This window comes from Dipodomys spectabilis, unplaced genomic scaffold, assembly GCF_019054845.1.
Source record: "Dipodomys spectabilis isolate Male_0828 unplaced genomic scaffold, ASM1905484v1 ptg000234l, whole genome shotgun sequence".
NCBI lineage: Eukaryota > Metazoa > Chordata > Mammalia > Rodentia > Heteromyidae > Dipodomys > Dipodomys spectabilis.
The window spans coordinates 20,518,718-20,535,958 of NW_024870911.1; the positions used below are offsets into that span (position 1 = coordinate 20,518,718).

At 48.0% G+C, this 17,241-nt stretch overlaps 2 protein-coding genes across 4 annotated transcripts in view; both read right to left on the bottom strand.

The window, feature by feature from the left end:
- Hoxc4 (homeobox C4) overlaps positions 1-17,241 on the bottom strand; it is a 61,682-nt gene that overhangs the window by 6,151 nt on the left and 38,290 nt on the right. The gene's annotated exons all lie outside the window — the stretch shown is intronic.
- On the bottom strand, positions 14,409-16,549 carry Hoxc5 (homeobox C5). The gene is made up of 2 exons (XM_042698775.1): positions 16,028-16,549; positions 14,409-15,273 (listed from the first exon to the last, which is right to left on the bottom strand). The coding sequence occupies exons 1-2, from the start codon at positions 16,479-16,481 to the stop codon at positions 15,059-15,061; spliced, it is 669 nt and encodes a 222-aa protein (XP_042554709.1). The 5' UTR covers positions 16,482-16,549; the 3' UTR covers positions 14,409-15,058.

Below are 17,241 nucleotides of genomic sequence, written 5' to 3' on the forward strand. Positions count from 1 at the left end.
CCTTCCCTACTCTCCAAAGTGCAGTGTTCTTTTTGCATGTGTATGTGTTGTTGTTGCTTTAAGGATTAAAAATTACAACATGTCTCTTTCCTTGTTCCTCAAGTAAATTGACTTTGAGATGGTATGCAATCAGGCAATTCATTTCATTTTGATTTTTTTTCTCCCTGGGGCAACTTAAAAACCCCCAAACTGAAACAAGACTCAAACCATTTTTTTTCCTTTGTGCGTGTATCTGTGTGTACATGAGTATATGTGTGTTTTTGTCCCTTCCTAATGCCAGCAGGCAGGGCTAATGTATGCAAAAGAATATGCAAATGCTTAATTGATTTTTTTCCTTAAATCTCTTGTCAGTAAAAGTAATGAATTGGTCTAAAATGATTTTAATAACCCGGACATGTCACCAGAAAATACTCAACCTTTTTTTCCTCCTGAAATTGCTTATAGTCTCAAAAAAAAAAAAAGCAATCATAGAATGTTAATTTGCCCCCCTTTAAAATATTAAAGATGAATTTTTCTTGTTTGTTGGGAGACCATAGTCAAGGTCCTCTCGTGTATTTCCCCCACCTTGCCTTGGCTTCCTTGGAATTCAATTTTCCTCAAATCTCGTTTAAAGTGGCTTTTTAAAAAGTGGCCGCATTTTAATATTGGTTAGACAGAGTGACCTGCATTTCACCTCGGGTGTTTGACTTGTTCCAATAGGTCACTGCCATGGGGTTATTGATGGGGAAACTCCATTGAAATTTGTCTCTTCGCAAATGGCCTTTAGATCTTCCAGCGAGTTCAATAACTAGTTATAATGTGGAAGGGGAAAAATGAAGGCCCTGGGCTAACGAATTTGATGTTTCATTTTTATGCTGGAGAAATTGTTAGTTAGAGGTTGGATTCCCCCACCCTCTTGGCTCATCCCAGCTTCAGTGATTTCTCTCCACGCCCCCCCCCCCCATACACACACCCCATTCCCATCCAACCCTGCTGGATTATATACTCTTTAAAATTTGGATTGAGATATCCCTTTCTCTCACTGATGCATTACTTTTTATTAATATTATTGTTTTTGGAAAATCTGACCTGTAGATTCAGGAAGCTCGTTCTGCTGGAGGTTTAAAACCTAAAGTTCCATGTTGGAAGGAAGACTTTTAAAGGAGCCTAAATGTGACCTGAAAAGACTTAGAAATTAGTCTGTGCTAGGTTTATAGAGAGTTCCCTGGCCTGGTGCCCTCAGAATTGAGGAAAGTTTCTAGACTCTCTGGGGGAGTTAATGAAGGACCTCAAGGTGTTCTTGGCCTCTAAGCTCCCAGAGATTCATGGGATCAAATACCCAGGACCAAGGAAGAGGAGACTTGGAAAGGCTGAAGATAGAAGGAAAATTCCATGGAGTAGGCAAGAGAATCTGGATCCACTCTGGTGTCACAGAGTGTGTGAGGACAGGGTTGGGTAATAGCTTGAGGAACTCTGCTCTTTCCTAAAGAGGAGATTGTCTTCTCCTCCAAAGCGCAAAGACCAAAGAGCAGAATATGTTAATAAACTAAAGAGGGGAAGGGAGAACAGAAGCAGGAGAGTGGAGAGGTGGTGATAAAATGTTACAAGGTTTCCCTTTTTCTGGTGCTCTCAAAGAAAGAGAAAGGAAGGGAAGGAAGGTCTTTATTTTATTCTTCCTACACATGGCCAAGTTAGGGAGCCCTTGGCTCCTCCAGAGAAGCCTCTTCGAGAAGAGACTGCACTGTGCCTGCAATCTCCTCGCCCTTTGCAGCTCATTACCATTACTAACCTCAACCTCAGTAATAAACAAGAATGCCTTTCCGCCATCACCAAACAGTCCCGTTCCCCCCCCCCCCCCCAACCTTATTTTCTTCTTCCAGGAATGGTTCTTTTTTCCTGCCTAAAGGTGTTTGTTTGCTTGGCCTAAAGTTCCTCCTTTATAAGGCCATTGGCCTCCCATCCTCTTGCAAGCCTCTGCCTGTAGAACGGGAATCATTCTAAGATAGGACCTGAATCTTGGGTTAGGGATGAAGGCCTAAGGAAATATTGAAGTGTTTGAAACTGGGATGCTATACATACACTCGCTCTGTTCCCTCACACCCAGAGGCATTCAGTGCTGGAATTTTCCCACAAACTTGTCTCACAGATGCGAGGCACCATTGAGATTTGGGGAGCAATCTTCAAATACAACTGCGGATGCCAACCCCATAAAAGCCGGATTAAGGGTCATGGGTGGCTTCAGGATCCTGCTTGGGAAAGGAATACACACTACCCTTGCCAGACAAGCAGAGATCAATAGCGATCTGTAATAAACTTCCCGCAGCCCCAACGCGCTCCAGCGGCGGCAGATCTGATCTCCACGCCAGCCACCGCTCTCGCCCGACTTTGACCAGCACCTTGGTCACCTCTTCCGAATCCCAGACCCCCAGGCGCGGCGGGCGCTGGTCCCTTCCCGGTTTTAATTACTTGATTGATTTTCGCTTGGGCCTCTTCGGGACGCCTCAACCTCGGACTATTTAAATCTTTCGGCTCCTCTTTTGTATGTGCGAGTCCTCCTGACGGGTTGTAATTCAGAGAGTGTCTGTGGGCGGTGGGCGCGCGTCGGTTCTGCTTGGGTCGGGGTCCCGCGGCTGCTTCTCCCTACATTCCAACGAAATGGCCTTGTCATCGTTATTATTCAGTGCGGCCAGGTCTGCAGCCGCCCCAAGGCGCCGGACTCTGGTAGTTCTGTGGTCTTGCCCATTTGCCTTTCTTAATTATTTTGTGCTCCATTATTCCTGATTGAAAACAACGGCCACAAACCATCAAGCCGTCCCTGTGTGCGTGATCATTTCATGCCTGGCCTTGAAGCTGGGATTTCTGCGTTTTTGTGTTGTTGGGTGTTGTTTTTTTTTTCTTTTTCTTTCTTTCTTTCTTTCTTTCAAATTTCACCCGAAAAAGGTGTGGACGAAGACCGGAGGAAGCAGGCTCGGAGGGAGCCCCAGCCCCTTGCGCAAACACCTGGGCCGCGCGCAGACGGACGCGAAGCGCCAAGAGAAGCAAATTCGGCCACAACTTTCTGCGAGTAAGCGCCGCCAGTGGGGTCAAAGGGCTGGCAATCCTGGATGCGGGGGCCCTTTAACACTCAGTAGGCAATTTTCACCCTACACTTCCCTTTTCGCAGATCCAGCCCACCTTGCCCTGCCAGCCCCAGCGGGCACCCGGCCCGCCGGGTCACCTCCGGGGGTGGGTGCGGGCATCTACATCCAGGAATAGACCCTCTGCTGCATCGCAAGGATCTGAAGGTGAGGCGAAGCGAGGGAAATGTTCATCTATGAGATTTTAATTTATGAGATTTAATTGGGAGAGAAAGTGGAAGACAAGACTGAAGAACAGGGACTCTCCTGGTCCCACCGTGGCTGACCTTTTTCCCTTTTCTCATCCGGTAGGGGAAACTCTTTTCCTCCCTAAACTGCTGGGTTTCCGCTTAATCTCTCATTTATTTACAGCTAATAAACACTTCTCTGTTGATTCTCCCGCGTCCTGTTCATTCTTTGATCCTTCCTAACGAGGTAGCAATGAGTTATTGGTAGCAATATTTTATGATTATATATAATATGTCCCACCTCGTGGAGAGGAGGGGGTTAGAACGCTGTCTTCACTGCAGAAGTTCAGCAAAGCTTGAAGTGGTCACAATCCTCTCCCTGTCCACTGTCCTTATAACACCCCAATTACTTCCCCCCCTACAAAAAATTAAAAAAAAAACCCTTCCCCCCACAGCAATGTTGCCGGGTAAATAAGAGTCCGCCTGGCTGGCTATTAGGATTCTGGAGACGCTGGCATCTGTAGCGATCATTAGTCAAAGCCGCCAAAGCCAAAGGAGCCGAGGACTTGGACAGAAAAAATCTTGGAAATGATATAGAGGAGCCGAGAAGGCATCAATCCCGCCGATAAGAGCGGGCTGTGGGGAGCGAAGGCGGCAGGCTTAATTGGGCTCTGGGCACCATGAGCAATTGGAAAGGGGGTACCAATGGCTTGTACAGTCACCCTGGCATCATTTGGGCACCCTCCAAAAAACAGACAGTTAAGGCTTAAATACTCTTTTCTTTAAAATTTAAAAACCTGTTGTGGGGGGGGGGGCAGAGGAGTTGCACCAGGAGATTCTTGCTTTTGCTTATGGAGAGCTCCCATTTGTTTTTAAATGACTGCCTTGAGAGGTACTTGCAAGTTGAGGAGTTTAGATTGGGGGTCTCAGGCCACAGAGACAGCCTAGAGAAAGGATGGGATCTCTAGAGTAGGTTTTCAAGGACCAGATGACACTGTTGAACTAGAGGTGGAAGCAAGAGACAAAAATGGCCTGTTTTAATAGGCAGAGTATCTAAAAGATACCTGTTCCCCACCCGCACCAGGAGATTTCTTTATAGAGAACTGAGAAAGAGGAAAGAGAGGGAAACAGAGATGCAGTAAGTTTGAGACTTTCTGGAGGGAAATCTACGCCCTTAAACTCAGATATGTGCACTGCGCGACTCTATTTCAACATAGACTCTATTTCAACTAGTTGTTTAAGTTTACAGAAAAACTGTAATGACTATCAAGTTCTCTACATGTGTGGCTTTAATAAGTAGCTACTTTATGGGTTATATCCCTTGAATAAATGTAGATAAAAATTTCAAAATAGAGACTGAGCAGCACATGCATCATTCCTCCCAACTGAGGAGGAAACTCTCCAAATATTCATGGGGATGTTTAGAGAGAGCTATACCAATATATTCTAGCATATGTATACAACCATTATAGAAAGATTGGCAATATATACACAGGAATCTGACAGGGGACTGTTCTGTTCACTGTGGATCTATAAATCTAAAGATCTATAAATCTGCATGGAAATGGGGAGCAGAAAAGGGTGAGAAACACACATCCTGATATAGACAGAGAAAATGCATAAGTACATTTTCATGTATGCGATTATAGCTCTCCATGTATTTGCACAGTGTCTGTCCAGAGGAATAGGTGCTTATGGGTTTGTCATGCCCCAGCCAGGACTTCTTGGCAAAACTGATGAGGATAAACTAGAGAGTCTTTGCAAGTACTGAGAACGTCCAGAGATTCTGTCATATATGATTCAATTTTCTGAATATATGGATATTTCATAGACAATGGATATAAGCTCCTCTGGCTGGGCCTCTGAAAGTGTCCTGATCAGATGTAGACTAAACTCACCTTAGCCTTCTAGCTCAGGGGGAGGGACCTGTGAGGGTTGGGGTGTCTTTGCATGGTAAGGCTCATAATCATTGCAAAATGGAGTCATTGGGTTAAATATATATTTGGCTTGGAGACAGCTTGATAGAGATGAAAATGAGAACACACACACACACACACACACACACACACACACCTCTACATCTACCTTAATTACATGAAACCCAGTCAGAGCCTATGGCTTCCTCCATTCCTGTGATACTAGATGAGGTTTCTACACACCTCAGTCCCATCTAGCTAGTTCTATTATACATCCAAAGTCCTTCCTTACTAAGAAGAGGCTGGGGCTTTGGGAAAAGGAGCACAGAGAGACAGCAGTCCTAGATTATAGGAGAATCCTTAGTAATTGTGGTATCTCCTGTCAGACTATGAAGCTATTAGCTTCCAAAGTTAGTGCCCTTGTGATTAAGGGTTTGAGGGACCACAGTCTCTATGGGCAAAAGGAAATGAAAGGCTGCAAGAGTTTTGTAGTGGGAACTTGGGAGGGTGAGGGAATTCCTACTGGCCCTTTTCTTATTGGAGGCAAATGACTAGGGGGCTCTAAAGGTATTGTTATTTTTTCTCCTTTGGTTTCCCAAAGAAGGCATTAGGGAGGAGGCCTCAGGTGGGTTTGGGGAAGTGCAACCCAATCTAGTTGGTCAATTTAAGGGAGAGTGATTTACAAAGCAAAACCTCAGATGCCACTTCCTGAGAAGTCACCAGATCAAAACAGCCTCCTCTAGGTGTTTATGACCCCATCTCTATTCCCAACAGGAAAAGTACCCTCAATAAAACCTTGGCAGCCCACGCCTCCATCTTCCACTGGGGGTGGGAAGAATGCAATCTGAAGTGAGGGACCTGACCCTTGCTATACACACACACGCACACACACACACACACACGCACACACACACACACACACACACACACACACACACACATTTCTAACCAGAAAGTTTACTGGTTTTTAGAAAATATTTTTTCCTCAATGTCTGAGCAAAGAAGCCTCTGAGGGTTTTGGAATTTGAGCCTGGAAAAGCAGGAAAGGATTTAATCACACAAGAACCTAGTTTTTAGTCCCAGTGGCCCTCCAATCTGAGCCTCTGAGAGTCACCAATAGCCTGGCTGCCATCATCCATACAGACTGTTACAGGGTTCAGGGGTTCACTAGAGAGGACAGAAGAAAGAAAACTCAACAGTTAATTGCCCAGGGCTTGATGGTTGAGGTGAGATAGGGAGGCCAAATGGTTTCCAGTCTGGTATGATTGGAGGTAAGGTTTGAGATATTTGTTGAAGGCTGAGTTGCTCTGTTCAATCAAGGCTTCTCACCTCTATCAAACCATAATTGGGGCACATGCATGTATTTCTGTGTGCTCAGGTGTTCTGGTGTTTTGGGTCAGGGGTGGGCAAACTAAGGATCTTTGGAGAGCTGCTCTGTCTCTTTGTTACTTATGATGCAATAGCAAAGGACCCCAGGGAACTAAGATCACATATTCTGCCCAGCCCATTTGAGGCTACAGATCATGATACTGCTAGATAGGTAGCCTCCTCCCTGTACCAGATTCTCAGCATGCCCAGAGCTTCTAATGGGATCTCTTATCATAGCTTCTAATGGGTTGTCATCAGAGACTGAACAGGCCCTGGATATCTTAGTCTAACTTCTCTGAATCCCATATTGCAAGCACTTGTGTACACACACACACACACACACACACACACACACACACACACACACACACACTTCCATTTCAGCACTTCACTGATCCTAAAAACTGGGAGAGGAGATGAATCTTTGAGTCTTATGGCTCAAGGACAAAGAAATTTCAATCACTGTACTTTCTTGGCCAGATACTTCCTGGCAACTCCTTGGACTCTTAGGGCCAAGACAGACTTTTTAAAAAAGCCAAACAGACACCATTACAAGGACCCAATACAACAAGTCAGGAGAGTAGGAAGGGATGTGTCTACCTTGGGCCTCTAACAGCCAATTCTTCTTATATTGAATCTTGAACACCCAAAGTCCTAGGTTGCCATCCTCATTCCATATTTTATTTCCTCTCCCTTTCTAAGACCATTAGAGACTCTAAAGCTATCCTAGAAGAGGCTCCACATGGCAGACCTTGTTTTGTCAGCAAAAGTGATGCCGAATTAAAGCCAATAACAAGGATGTTGCAGCATCTTTCCTCATCTGTCTCAAAACTAGCCTAAAGAAGTTACAGAGAGGAACAAAGAAAGACAACTTACTTGGACATTAAGGAGAGTTGAAACACTCTGAGAAATTTCTCTCTTCAGAGTCTGGGTAGACAGAGCCAATCTCTTTTTTTTTTCTCCTCATCTACCCTGAGATCTGGTAAGCCCCATGTGGGAAGTCCACAGTGAAGGTAAGAGTTGGTCTTAGATAAGGCTATAACACCCTTCACATGTAGAAAAAACAGATGTGTGCTTTAACTGTAACTCATAAATGAAAATGGAACAGTGGGTGTGAAGTTGGTGAGAAGTGGGGACTCAATGATTTCTGAGAAGATCTGCCTTCTTTCTGGTTGTTCATCCTAATCCTTCTCTTTGACCTATGGCATTGTTCCCAAAGCAGCCTAACCCAGAAGACAAACAGCAGAGGAGTGTTGACAAGGCCCAAGCTATTCTTCCTACTCCTACATTCTACCCTTAATATCTCTAAAGGAATGCTTAGAGGCCCAAGGATCACAGCCTAGCAAAACTCTTGCCCCTTAAGCTCAAGGGGCACAAGGAAATCAAGAGGAAAGGGGAGGGGGGAGCAGAGGAATCCAACCAGAAAACTAGCCCTGAACCAAGATGGAGGTAGGGAAAAGAATGCTTGTTTCTGACCTACCTGTGGACTCACTCAAGGCCTAGCCCAAGTGTTCATAAAATGTATTTCTGTCATACATGCACACTGTTTGTGCCATCAAAGGTTCTCTTTCAGAAGTTTCTCACTCATTGCTGGTTCTAACCTGCCCCAAGTAAACACAGCATCAAAATCCAAACATTTAGTGATTGTCTTGGCAGCTAATGGCCTAAACAACACAGAATCATCCCCCTAGTCTGTCACTCTGTGTGTGTGTGTGCGCGTGTGTGTGTGCTGGGAATGGGTCCAGAGCCTGTTACTGAGCTACACCCTCCAGGCCTTTTACTTTATTACACTGAAAGAAAGGAAAAGAAAAGAGCTTAAACAAAGACATTGACTGCTTAATATGGAGCCACCCCCTATGTAGGTCTACTCATTTCTAGAACCTATCTCCTAACTGGCTCAAAGGTATTTGACAATCTTCAGGCACCAAACACAACTTTTAAAGATAGTCTCTATCTTTTGCTTCCTTCCCTAACCATGCCTGAGGTAGTCTGACAAAGCTAATGGTTCCTGAAGCATTTCCTGAAAGGTAAGTGAAAAGAGGTCTTCTCTAATTATTCCACCTGCCCGCAGATCCGAAGGTAAATTATAAGGTGTATTCTCAGTCAGAATTTGAATTAAGGGCTGGAGTTCAGTTTCTATCCACGTTTACTAGGTAGCATGGAGATTATATAAAGCCCAAAGAATTAGATAGAATCACACTGATAAATGTGAGAATGTTCCAGATGTCCTCAACAAGTTCAGATGCCTATAGAACTGAGATTGATATTCACTTAGAATCGTTAGAAACTGAAGACACAAGCTAAAGACTCCGCAAGAGCTCATCCAGGGGCAAAGGAACAGACTAGAATATACTCAGTTCCCATTCTGTCTTTTCTGCTCTTCTCCTAGCTGAGATGGGGCAGACCCAGAAACGAGAAGGGGTGATTAGAAGGGAGGAGGGAAGGAAAAGAGCGAAACAGACTCAAACATTTTTCTGATTGGTTGTTGGAAGCCATGTGACCCTGCCTAACCCATTTCTGATTGGTTGCTTGACCTCTTCTAAGGTTAAAGACCTAGGAACAAAATTAAAAGCTTTGTGGGTTGGCTCAGCTATCTTGGTACCTGGTTGGTTACCCATCCCCCTCATCTCAAATTATGGCGAGGAAAAAGAATAGAGGAAACACGGATTTCAACCCCCTTGTGTGTTTTTACCTTCCAGGTGAAACTTGTAAAAAAAAAAAGCTGTATTTAAAAACAAAACAAAACGAAAATTCCTGACCTGATCAAAGCAAATAGTTTAGGGCAAAGGAGGATCTATTGTTACAAAAAGAATGGAATGGTATTTAAGTGAAACTTTTGAACCCAAAGACTGGAAAGGAGGGTGAAAAAGTATTGAAGCAATGTAAAAATCTGTAAAACATAGAAACACCCCTCATATAGAGAGAAAGGAAACGAATTGGGACTGAGATTTCGCTGGGGTCAAAGAGGGCAGTGCAGTCTTGCCTGGGAATGGGGCTTTGGCTGGGGTTAATTTCTTCCTTAAAGACTATCAGACTGCGGTAGTGCCCTAGGGAGGCCAGAAGGAGGGGAAGAGTCAAATTATAGACCAAGGGAAGCTCCCATCTTGAGTCTGAAATTTTCCACAAACCCTTAAAAAAAAATCACAAACTAGTGGAGAGAGTGGAGGAGAGTGAATAAGAAGGAGGGGAAATCCTAAGAGTTAACTTCCTGAATGAGCTCTTGAAGAGAATCCTCTGGGAAGAGAATCCTCCGGAATCCATTTGCTGACAAATAAAGGGGTAGGGATAGGGGTTTAGAGGCCCCCTTTTTTTGCTAGAAGATCCAGGTACTGAAAGAAGGCACAGGAGAGTCCTCCATGTTGGGTGTCTAGAGCAAAGTTGGAGCTTGGCTTGAACTCCCTGTGTTTTGGGGCCTCTGTCTTCACAGAATCTGTGTTGGCTATTTACCCTTCCCTGAGTTTCCCTCTTCCCTAATCGCTTGGACTACCTGGGCGGTGTTAATACTATTTCCTTTTCTCTCCCCAGTAGTACCTCTCCACAAAACCTGTGCCCAGATTTCTCCCCCTACACACAGACACACACACACACACACACACACACACAGACACTCACAGAGCTTTTGGAAAGATTTTCCCCTCTGTTCACCTCCACTTTCTCCTGAGATCTGCAGATCTTTAGCCCTGCTTTAGAAAGAAAGAAAGAAAGGAGAAAGGAAGGAAGGAAGGAAGGAAGGAAGGAAGGAAGGAAGGAAGGAAGGAAGGAAGGAAGGAAGGAAGAAAAAAGAAAAAACCCTGTGTTCACAGGCACATAGAAAAACCTGAGTTCACACGTTGTCATTTTCCTGGCTTAGCTCCCAGCATTGCACTGGGAGGGGGTGCACACTCGCAGGTGTGGAGGACACACGTGCCTTCCATGTCTACTGCCTCTTCTCCTTTCTAGAAACCTGAAGGGAGTCTCTCTTGAAGATTGGTCCTTGTGTACAGTGCCCAGACCAGAGCCCCTGCTAGCTCCATCTTCTGGGCTAGGAGCTTCCCAGCTCCACAGACATTGTCCCCTCCCCACCACCACATCCAACGCACATCACATCCCCTCCCCCGACACACACTCTCAGAGATATCTCCAGGCCTCATGGCCTTCACCTGAACAAAATCCCAGAAACTAGAATTGGGGGACATAGCCCCAGGCTGACTAAGACCCGACTTGGGAGGCTGGGACAGCTGCCTACCTCAGCCTGGTGGCGAGGCAGGGGAATATATTTTGGAGCCAGTCCAGGCATCAGGCAGGGGGCTCAGAAGGAGCCTTCTGAAGGAAAGCTCAGAGCCTTCCTTCCCTGCCTTTCTTCCCAGCTTCCCACTTTGTCTGGACTCTGGGCAACTGGCCAAAGGCTGAACTGGCCCCTCCCTGGAATAGTGGACCCTAGAGGCCCTTTGTGCTTGTATTTAGAGTTTACACACTCCTACAAACACCCAACACCCATGTTGGTGTCACTGGCTTTCTTCCCGAATGAGAGAGAGGCAGGAAGAGCTTATAAAACTGTAAAGAACCAAGGCCACCTTCTACCCCAATTAACTTGCAGGCCGAGGGAATGAGGGATAGAGAAGGGAGGCCTGGTTTGGAGAGACTAGCTCCCCATTTTTCCTACTTGCCAGCGGCTTCCTCTCTTTTCCCAACCCAGCCTGAGGAAGCCTGGGGAGGCCTTTTCTCCCCCACTCTTAATGACTGGAAATAGCCTTATTTCTGGTATGGAGAGGAGGGAGTTAGGCAAATAGGAGAAAGGGTCTGAGACACAGAGAGCGAGGAGAGAGAGAATTAACTTACAGATTTCGCCTGGGATTCATTTGCGAAGATGTAACCTCTTTCACCATCATCCCCAGCGCCGTAATCCCCTCTAACTGCCAGGCCCTCTGTCCTAGCATTAAACCTCACCAGCAGCTGCGTGGCTGGACAGTTAAGATTATATATGATGTAAATATATTGTGGGTTTGTCAGCTCTCCCTACACCATAAAACTTGGTTTAATGACATCACGTGGTCCCCCAAGAGCCACTCATGGGCTTGCCTTCGGGCCATTCACATAAATAACCTCCAAAAGTTTCAAACTCCTAAATTCACATGGAAGCTGCGCCTATTTCTCTAATGCTCAGTTACACTAAAAAGCCCTCATGCTGCTCCTTTGCCCCACCCCCACCCCCTTGCAGGGTCGGGAGGGGGGGAGAGGGTGGATCCTTATTTATTTATTTACTTACTCACTTATTTCCATAAGGACCTGTCGCCTTCCAGGTCGTGTTGATATTTTTTTTCTTCCTATTTTTTTTTTCCTCCTCTCTCCTCTAATTGCTCAGAGTGGGCCGTGTCCCCTCTTCCCACTCCCCCGGGAAGGTAAGTCACGCTTCTTCCCCCTTCTTTCTTGCTGCCAGCATGGGTGGGTTCCAGGGCAAAGTGGAGAAACTGGCTCCAGGGGCGGCTCCTTTTGGGAGCCAGAAGCCCCTCCACTTAACTCCCCAGAGCAATGGCAAGCCCTGGTCCTTGGAGATCGCTTCAGGAAGCTGCCTAGACGGTCCATTACCCCCAGAAGCTTCTGTTCAGGGAAAAAGCAAGGGTCTGGGCTTTACCTTCCCCAACACAGGAGAGAAGGTCGGAGGCCTCTGGCTCGGTTACTGCTGCCAGCATGGGCAGCAACACTAAAGCTGAGGCTCGGGCCTGCAGACTGACAGACAGGAGGGAGGAGAGTAGGCAGGACCCGCAGCGGAGCGGGCGGGCTTGTGGCTCCCCAAGCCTGGCCAAGCTGAGTCAGTCCTTCTTTCCTTCTACTCCTCCAGGGAAGGAGAGGCCCAGGCCCTGCTGAGAGGAAGCAGTCAGTGTATGCATGCATGCATGCATGCACTGCACACATGTATAGCAGGGGCTGATGCACCTTGCTGGGTCATACCAACATTGCCCCAGTCCAGGCAAAGCCTCTGGGTTCTCCCTGCTGCTTGTTCCCTGGGGAGGAAGCACACAGACTCCACAGCTTGGGAGGTTGGAGTGGGTGAGTGCGGGTGACATAGTCTCCTCTTTACTTAACTGTTACCCATCAGAGACGCGAGTGCTTCTTCATGCTTCACTGCTCCCCCAATAGTTTTACTCGGCATGGAGAAAAAAAAATTAAAATAACTCCCTGAAGAAAATTACACATTTTATTTCAGAGAGGGGGGGGAGGGAGGGAGGGACGGAGGGAGAGAGAAAAGAGAGAGGAAAAGAAGGAGCTGGAACTGGATCGTCCCTGTGGTGCACATGTTGAGTAGAGATGTTGCACGCACCCTAACTTGTCCTGAGTGCAGTGTGAGAGTGGGGAAGGGAAGAAGTCATGGGAGCATCAGTAAATACTTGGTCAGACCTCCTATGTGCTAAATATGGGGTGAGGAAAGGCTCACCCATCTTCTAAAAAAATTAAAAAGCTGGATAGCTTAGGCAGTGGGATACAGCAAAACCATTCCTTACAATAAATCCAAGGAGCATCAGCATTAATAATCATAAATATTGTCCCTGCCCCTCTCCAGAGTCACTCTGTTCCTTTTCCCTCTTAGCTGCTAGGCCAGCTCCCAGTCTAGCTCTCAAACACTGACTCCACCAATGTGGGGGGCCTAGGCTTGACTCCAGGAAATCACTCCATTGTGAGAGGCGGGAGAGGAAATGCTGTAAAGTTTTATGGACCCTTCCCACATTTGTTTCTCCTGTAAAGTACTTCCTCTCCCAGCTCATCCCAGGAGACCGGATAGGAGCAGAAGCAGAGTGTAGGCCTAAGCCAGCCTCAGGCACCACCTGAATTAGCTGTCTTTCCCCCTCCCTGTAAGGCCACTCTCCTCCTCCATACAAAAATCTCAGAGACTGAGATAAATGATAGCAAACAGACAGGACTCCAGCCCTGGACTAGCCAGCTCGTAACTTAGTTAATTGTCCTGCATCACTTTACACTCTCGAACGCAGATTAAACAGTCCGAAGATTTTCTACCAGGCAGGTGCACACTGCAACTGCATTTCCAGAATCCTTCTTTCCCAGGTCATGAGAAAGCTGAAGTACACCTTCGCCAACTCCCCCAGCACCTCTTGACCAAGCAGGGCATCCTTAGATTGAAAGGGTCACCCTCCTATGTCCAGTAAGGCCCCCCCAGAGACCAATTAGCTCCAGACAGGACCTTCAGAAGCCTGAAGGGCCTGACTCTGAGCACGGCGGAGCCACTGGTCCCTACTCATTAGCTCTGGCATAGAGTAGGATCTACTGCTAGGGTAGAAGCTTTACATTCAGTCAGCAAATGCGAGAATCAAGTGCCCAGGCCCGAATGTCTTAGACAGCTACAGCATGGGAAAATCTGTGCAGGAGGCCCAGGTGTTCTTCTTTCCCTCTCAAAGGCCCTTTTTAGAGCTAAGAAATCAGGAAACGAACTAATTTTCACTGCCTAAAGAAGTACCTCAATTTTTAAAAAGAGAAGTCTTAGAGGCCAGGCGTGGTCTTCTCCTACAACCTCATGTCCCACTTAGACACCTTTTACCACGATACGTGCCCTGAACAGACAGGAGCCACTGCATCTTTTAGTCCTGTTCTCTCTTTTATTTGATATGACAAAATATAGTTTCAGGAAAGACTAGGAGTCAATAAATAGTTGGGCAACAGCAATAGGTCAGGAGGGCAAGAAAGTCATGGCAGGAAATATGGGATAGCAAGGAGCCTTGAGAACCATTTGCTGGGGGGGTCCAATGGCAGGAAACCCCAATAGTTGAATTAGCTAGTAGGCTGGGGCTCAGAACCTGAGAGGGCATGCAGCAGGCATTGATTGGGGAGGTTCCCTGGGGTTTTTTGGGGGGGGGTGAGAAGAAGGTTAAGACAGCATAGGGAAGCTCCAGGGCCTAGGCCCACATCTACTCACCTCCCCCTTTCGTATGCAAATTCTTAATAAGTGAAGGACTTTAGTTACTATAAGTACCCCCCAAATCAGGCCATAGACTCTGCCAGGTACAACCACTCGCTCACCAGGTTGCAGCTGCCCTGTCCGCCTAGCCAGAAACAAAGGAGAGGGTGAGGTCGGGGTGAAGGGCCTGTGACTGACCAGACCCACCTTAACTCTGGCCCCGGCAGAGCAGGGTTAGGTGCCAGAGTAGGCGGATGAGGCTGAGGTTCGTTTGGTACCAGCCTACCGTGCCCTGCAGACCCCTGGGCAAGTCCTGCAACACATGCCCTGGGCCCCCTCCTCCAGTGCCCAGTGGAGTGGATGGGAAATGGACAGTTCGGGCAGCCCCGTGGGAACCCTGGGTCAGTGGGGATACGGAATGCCAAGGGGGGGGGGGGGAATTGCTTTTTGTCTGTGAGGCCCAGGAGCCAAGGCTCCAGCCTTCACCTCCAAAATACAGAAAGGAAAATCGAAAAGGAAAGGCGCAGGGAGCAAAAGCCGACTTGGGGGTTTAGGGGTTGGGGGTTCTCTCTGCGGGCGGGCGGGCGGGCCTTCCTTCCTGCGGCCTCAAAGAGCCTCTTTGCTTTTCATTTTGGAATCTTTCTTCCACTTCATCCTGCGGTTCTGGAACCAGATCTTGATCTGTCTCTCGTTGAGACACAGGTTGTTGGCGATCTCTATACGCCTGCGGCGAGTGAGGTAGCGGTTAAAGTGGAATTCTTTCTCGAGTTCCAGAGTCTGGTAGCGCGTGTAACTGGTTCGGGAACGCTTGCCGTCCGTCTCTGGAACAGAAATCCCCCCCCCAAACACACACAATGCCAGGAAGGGGGGTGAAGAGCGTGCAGCACCCCAACATCCCACCCCGGGCTCCAGTGCCTCCCATCCGCCCCGCAGCCGGGAGGGAAAGGAAGCCAGAGCCACAGGACAGGCCCAGAGGGCCGCAGACAAGCGGGGCCCACCCAGCCTAGCCCCGCGAGAGGCGCCTCCGCCTAGGCAGGAAACTTTCCACCGCAGCCTTCACTCAGCAAGCCGGAGGGGGGGGGCTGAGTGGGGGTGGGGGGAAGAGGGAGACCCAGGCTCGGACCGAACAATAAGCACCCTCGAGATCCGAGCACCGGGGACCCCCCTCCCGCCCCTCCCTGAGTCGCAGGAATCCTCCGGAGCTCGGAGCACCGGCCGAGCCGGCTCCGCAGGGGAGGGAGGGAGGGTACCGCGGGGGGGAATCCCCGTTCGGAGCCCCTCTCTCCTCACCCTTCAGATCCCTCTATTTTTTTAACTCCCTCCCTCGCTCTCTCTCTATCTCCCCCCCAAAAAATTGAATATTGCCTTTTATACACGTTTTGTTCCTATGATCCAATTATGTCGTCGTAAATTTGGGCGCACACAGCCTCTAAGCCTTTTAGTGGACAGTTTTACGAGCCATTGATGCCTGGATCGTAAAATTTATGGCCGCAGGTTTTTTTTTCTTTATTTGCCCCGCATGGCCTATAAAACCCAGGCGGACCCGAGCGCGCAAAATGAAGTCCTAAAGTTTACCGTGGCTCATGTGCAGTTTGGTCATCCACGGGTAAATCTGTGGCGGGGCCGGTGGCTGGCTCAGTCCGGCGGGCTGCCCTGTCTGCGCCTGTTCCTCTTTGATCTCCCCACTGCTCTTAGCTCGCTCCTCCAGCGCTGGGCGAGCCGCCTTCTGACTGTACATCCCGGGGTTCAGAGGAGCCGCTTCGTCTCTGCCCAGAGCGTGTCCCGGAGCGGCTGCGGCGCTGCAGGCGGGGCGGTCGGGGTGAGCCCGGGGGTTGGCAGCCATGTCTACCCCGTGGAGAGAGTTGGAAGGCGCAGGCGGTGGGAAAGTGATGCTTAAGTCCAATCCGCCGTAGCAGTACCTGGATGCCTGCACCTCTGAGGCCGATCCATAGTTCCCACAAGTTTGCATGTTATAGGCAGGGATATTGGGGCTCTGCTTATAGAATGAATTGGCTACGTAGGAGCTCATGGCGGGGAGGGCCCAAAAAAAATTTCTGCACCCTTTTTGATTAAGGGTGATTTGTGACTCTTTGAAGTTGAGGGGGTTTTTTTGTTCTCCAAAGTGCACAATTTATAGGTGGAGATATCTCTTTCTTTATCCTATGCGCTCTTCCCAAATAAGGGAGCCTTAAATAGAGTCACGTGACTTGAGCGGCCACTCATAAATTTGGCTTGATGACCTCCGGGAGGTTAGTGATGGAAGCCGGCGAAACGCATCTTGATATGTTGGCAAAGCCCAACCAAGGGGGAGAGGGAGTGAGAGAAAAAGAGAGGGAAGGGGGAGGGAAAAAAAAAATGGTTCTTGGAATTGGGGGGTAGCCGGGATAACGAGTCCACAGCGACACCTGGTGCTTACTTGAAGGAATTGCATTCTGATGCTGCGGTTCGCCTTCAGGCTGCTGGATTTTTCTGTCCTGTAGAGAAACTAACTGGTTGTTGCTGAAACAAACCCTTGAGCTGGCTTTTCTAATTCTATTTAAATTGGGGGGAAGAGGAGACAAAGCCCTATTTAGGATGCACTGAAGTACTTTTGGTAGTGGTCCTGTCCTCCCTGCCTTCAGAGCCTTTCAAACTTCAAAAGGCGACCAAGGATAGGGAATTAAGGTAGGGTGTCTCCTCCCCAGGCCGGAGAACCAAGGAGGCTTATCTCTGGTTCTCCAAACCAAAGGACAAGGTCTCTTGGCTGGGAAGTCTCAAGGACCCACGTGGGAGGAGGTGTCTATCCACGT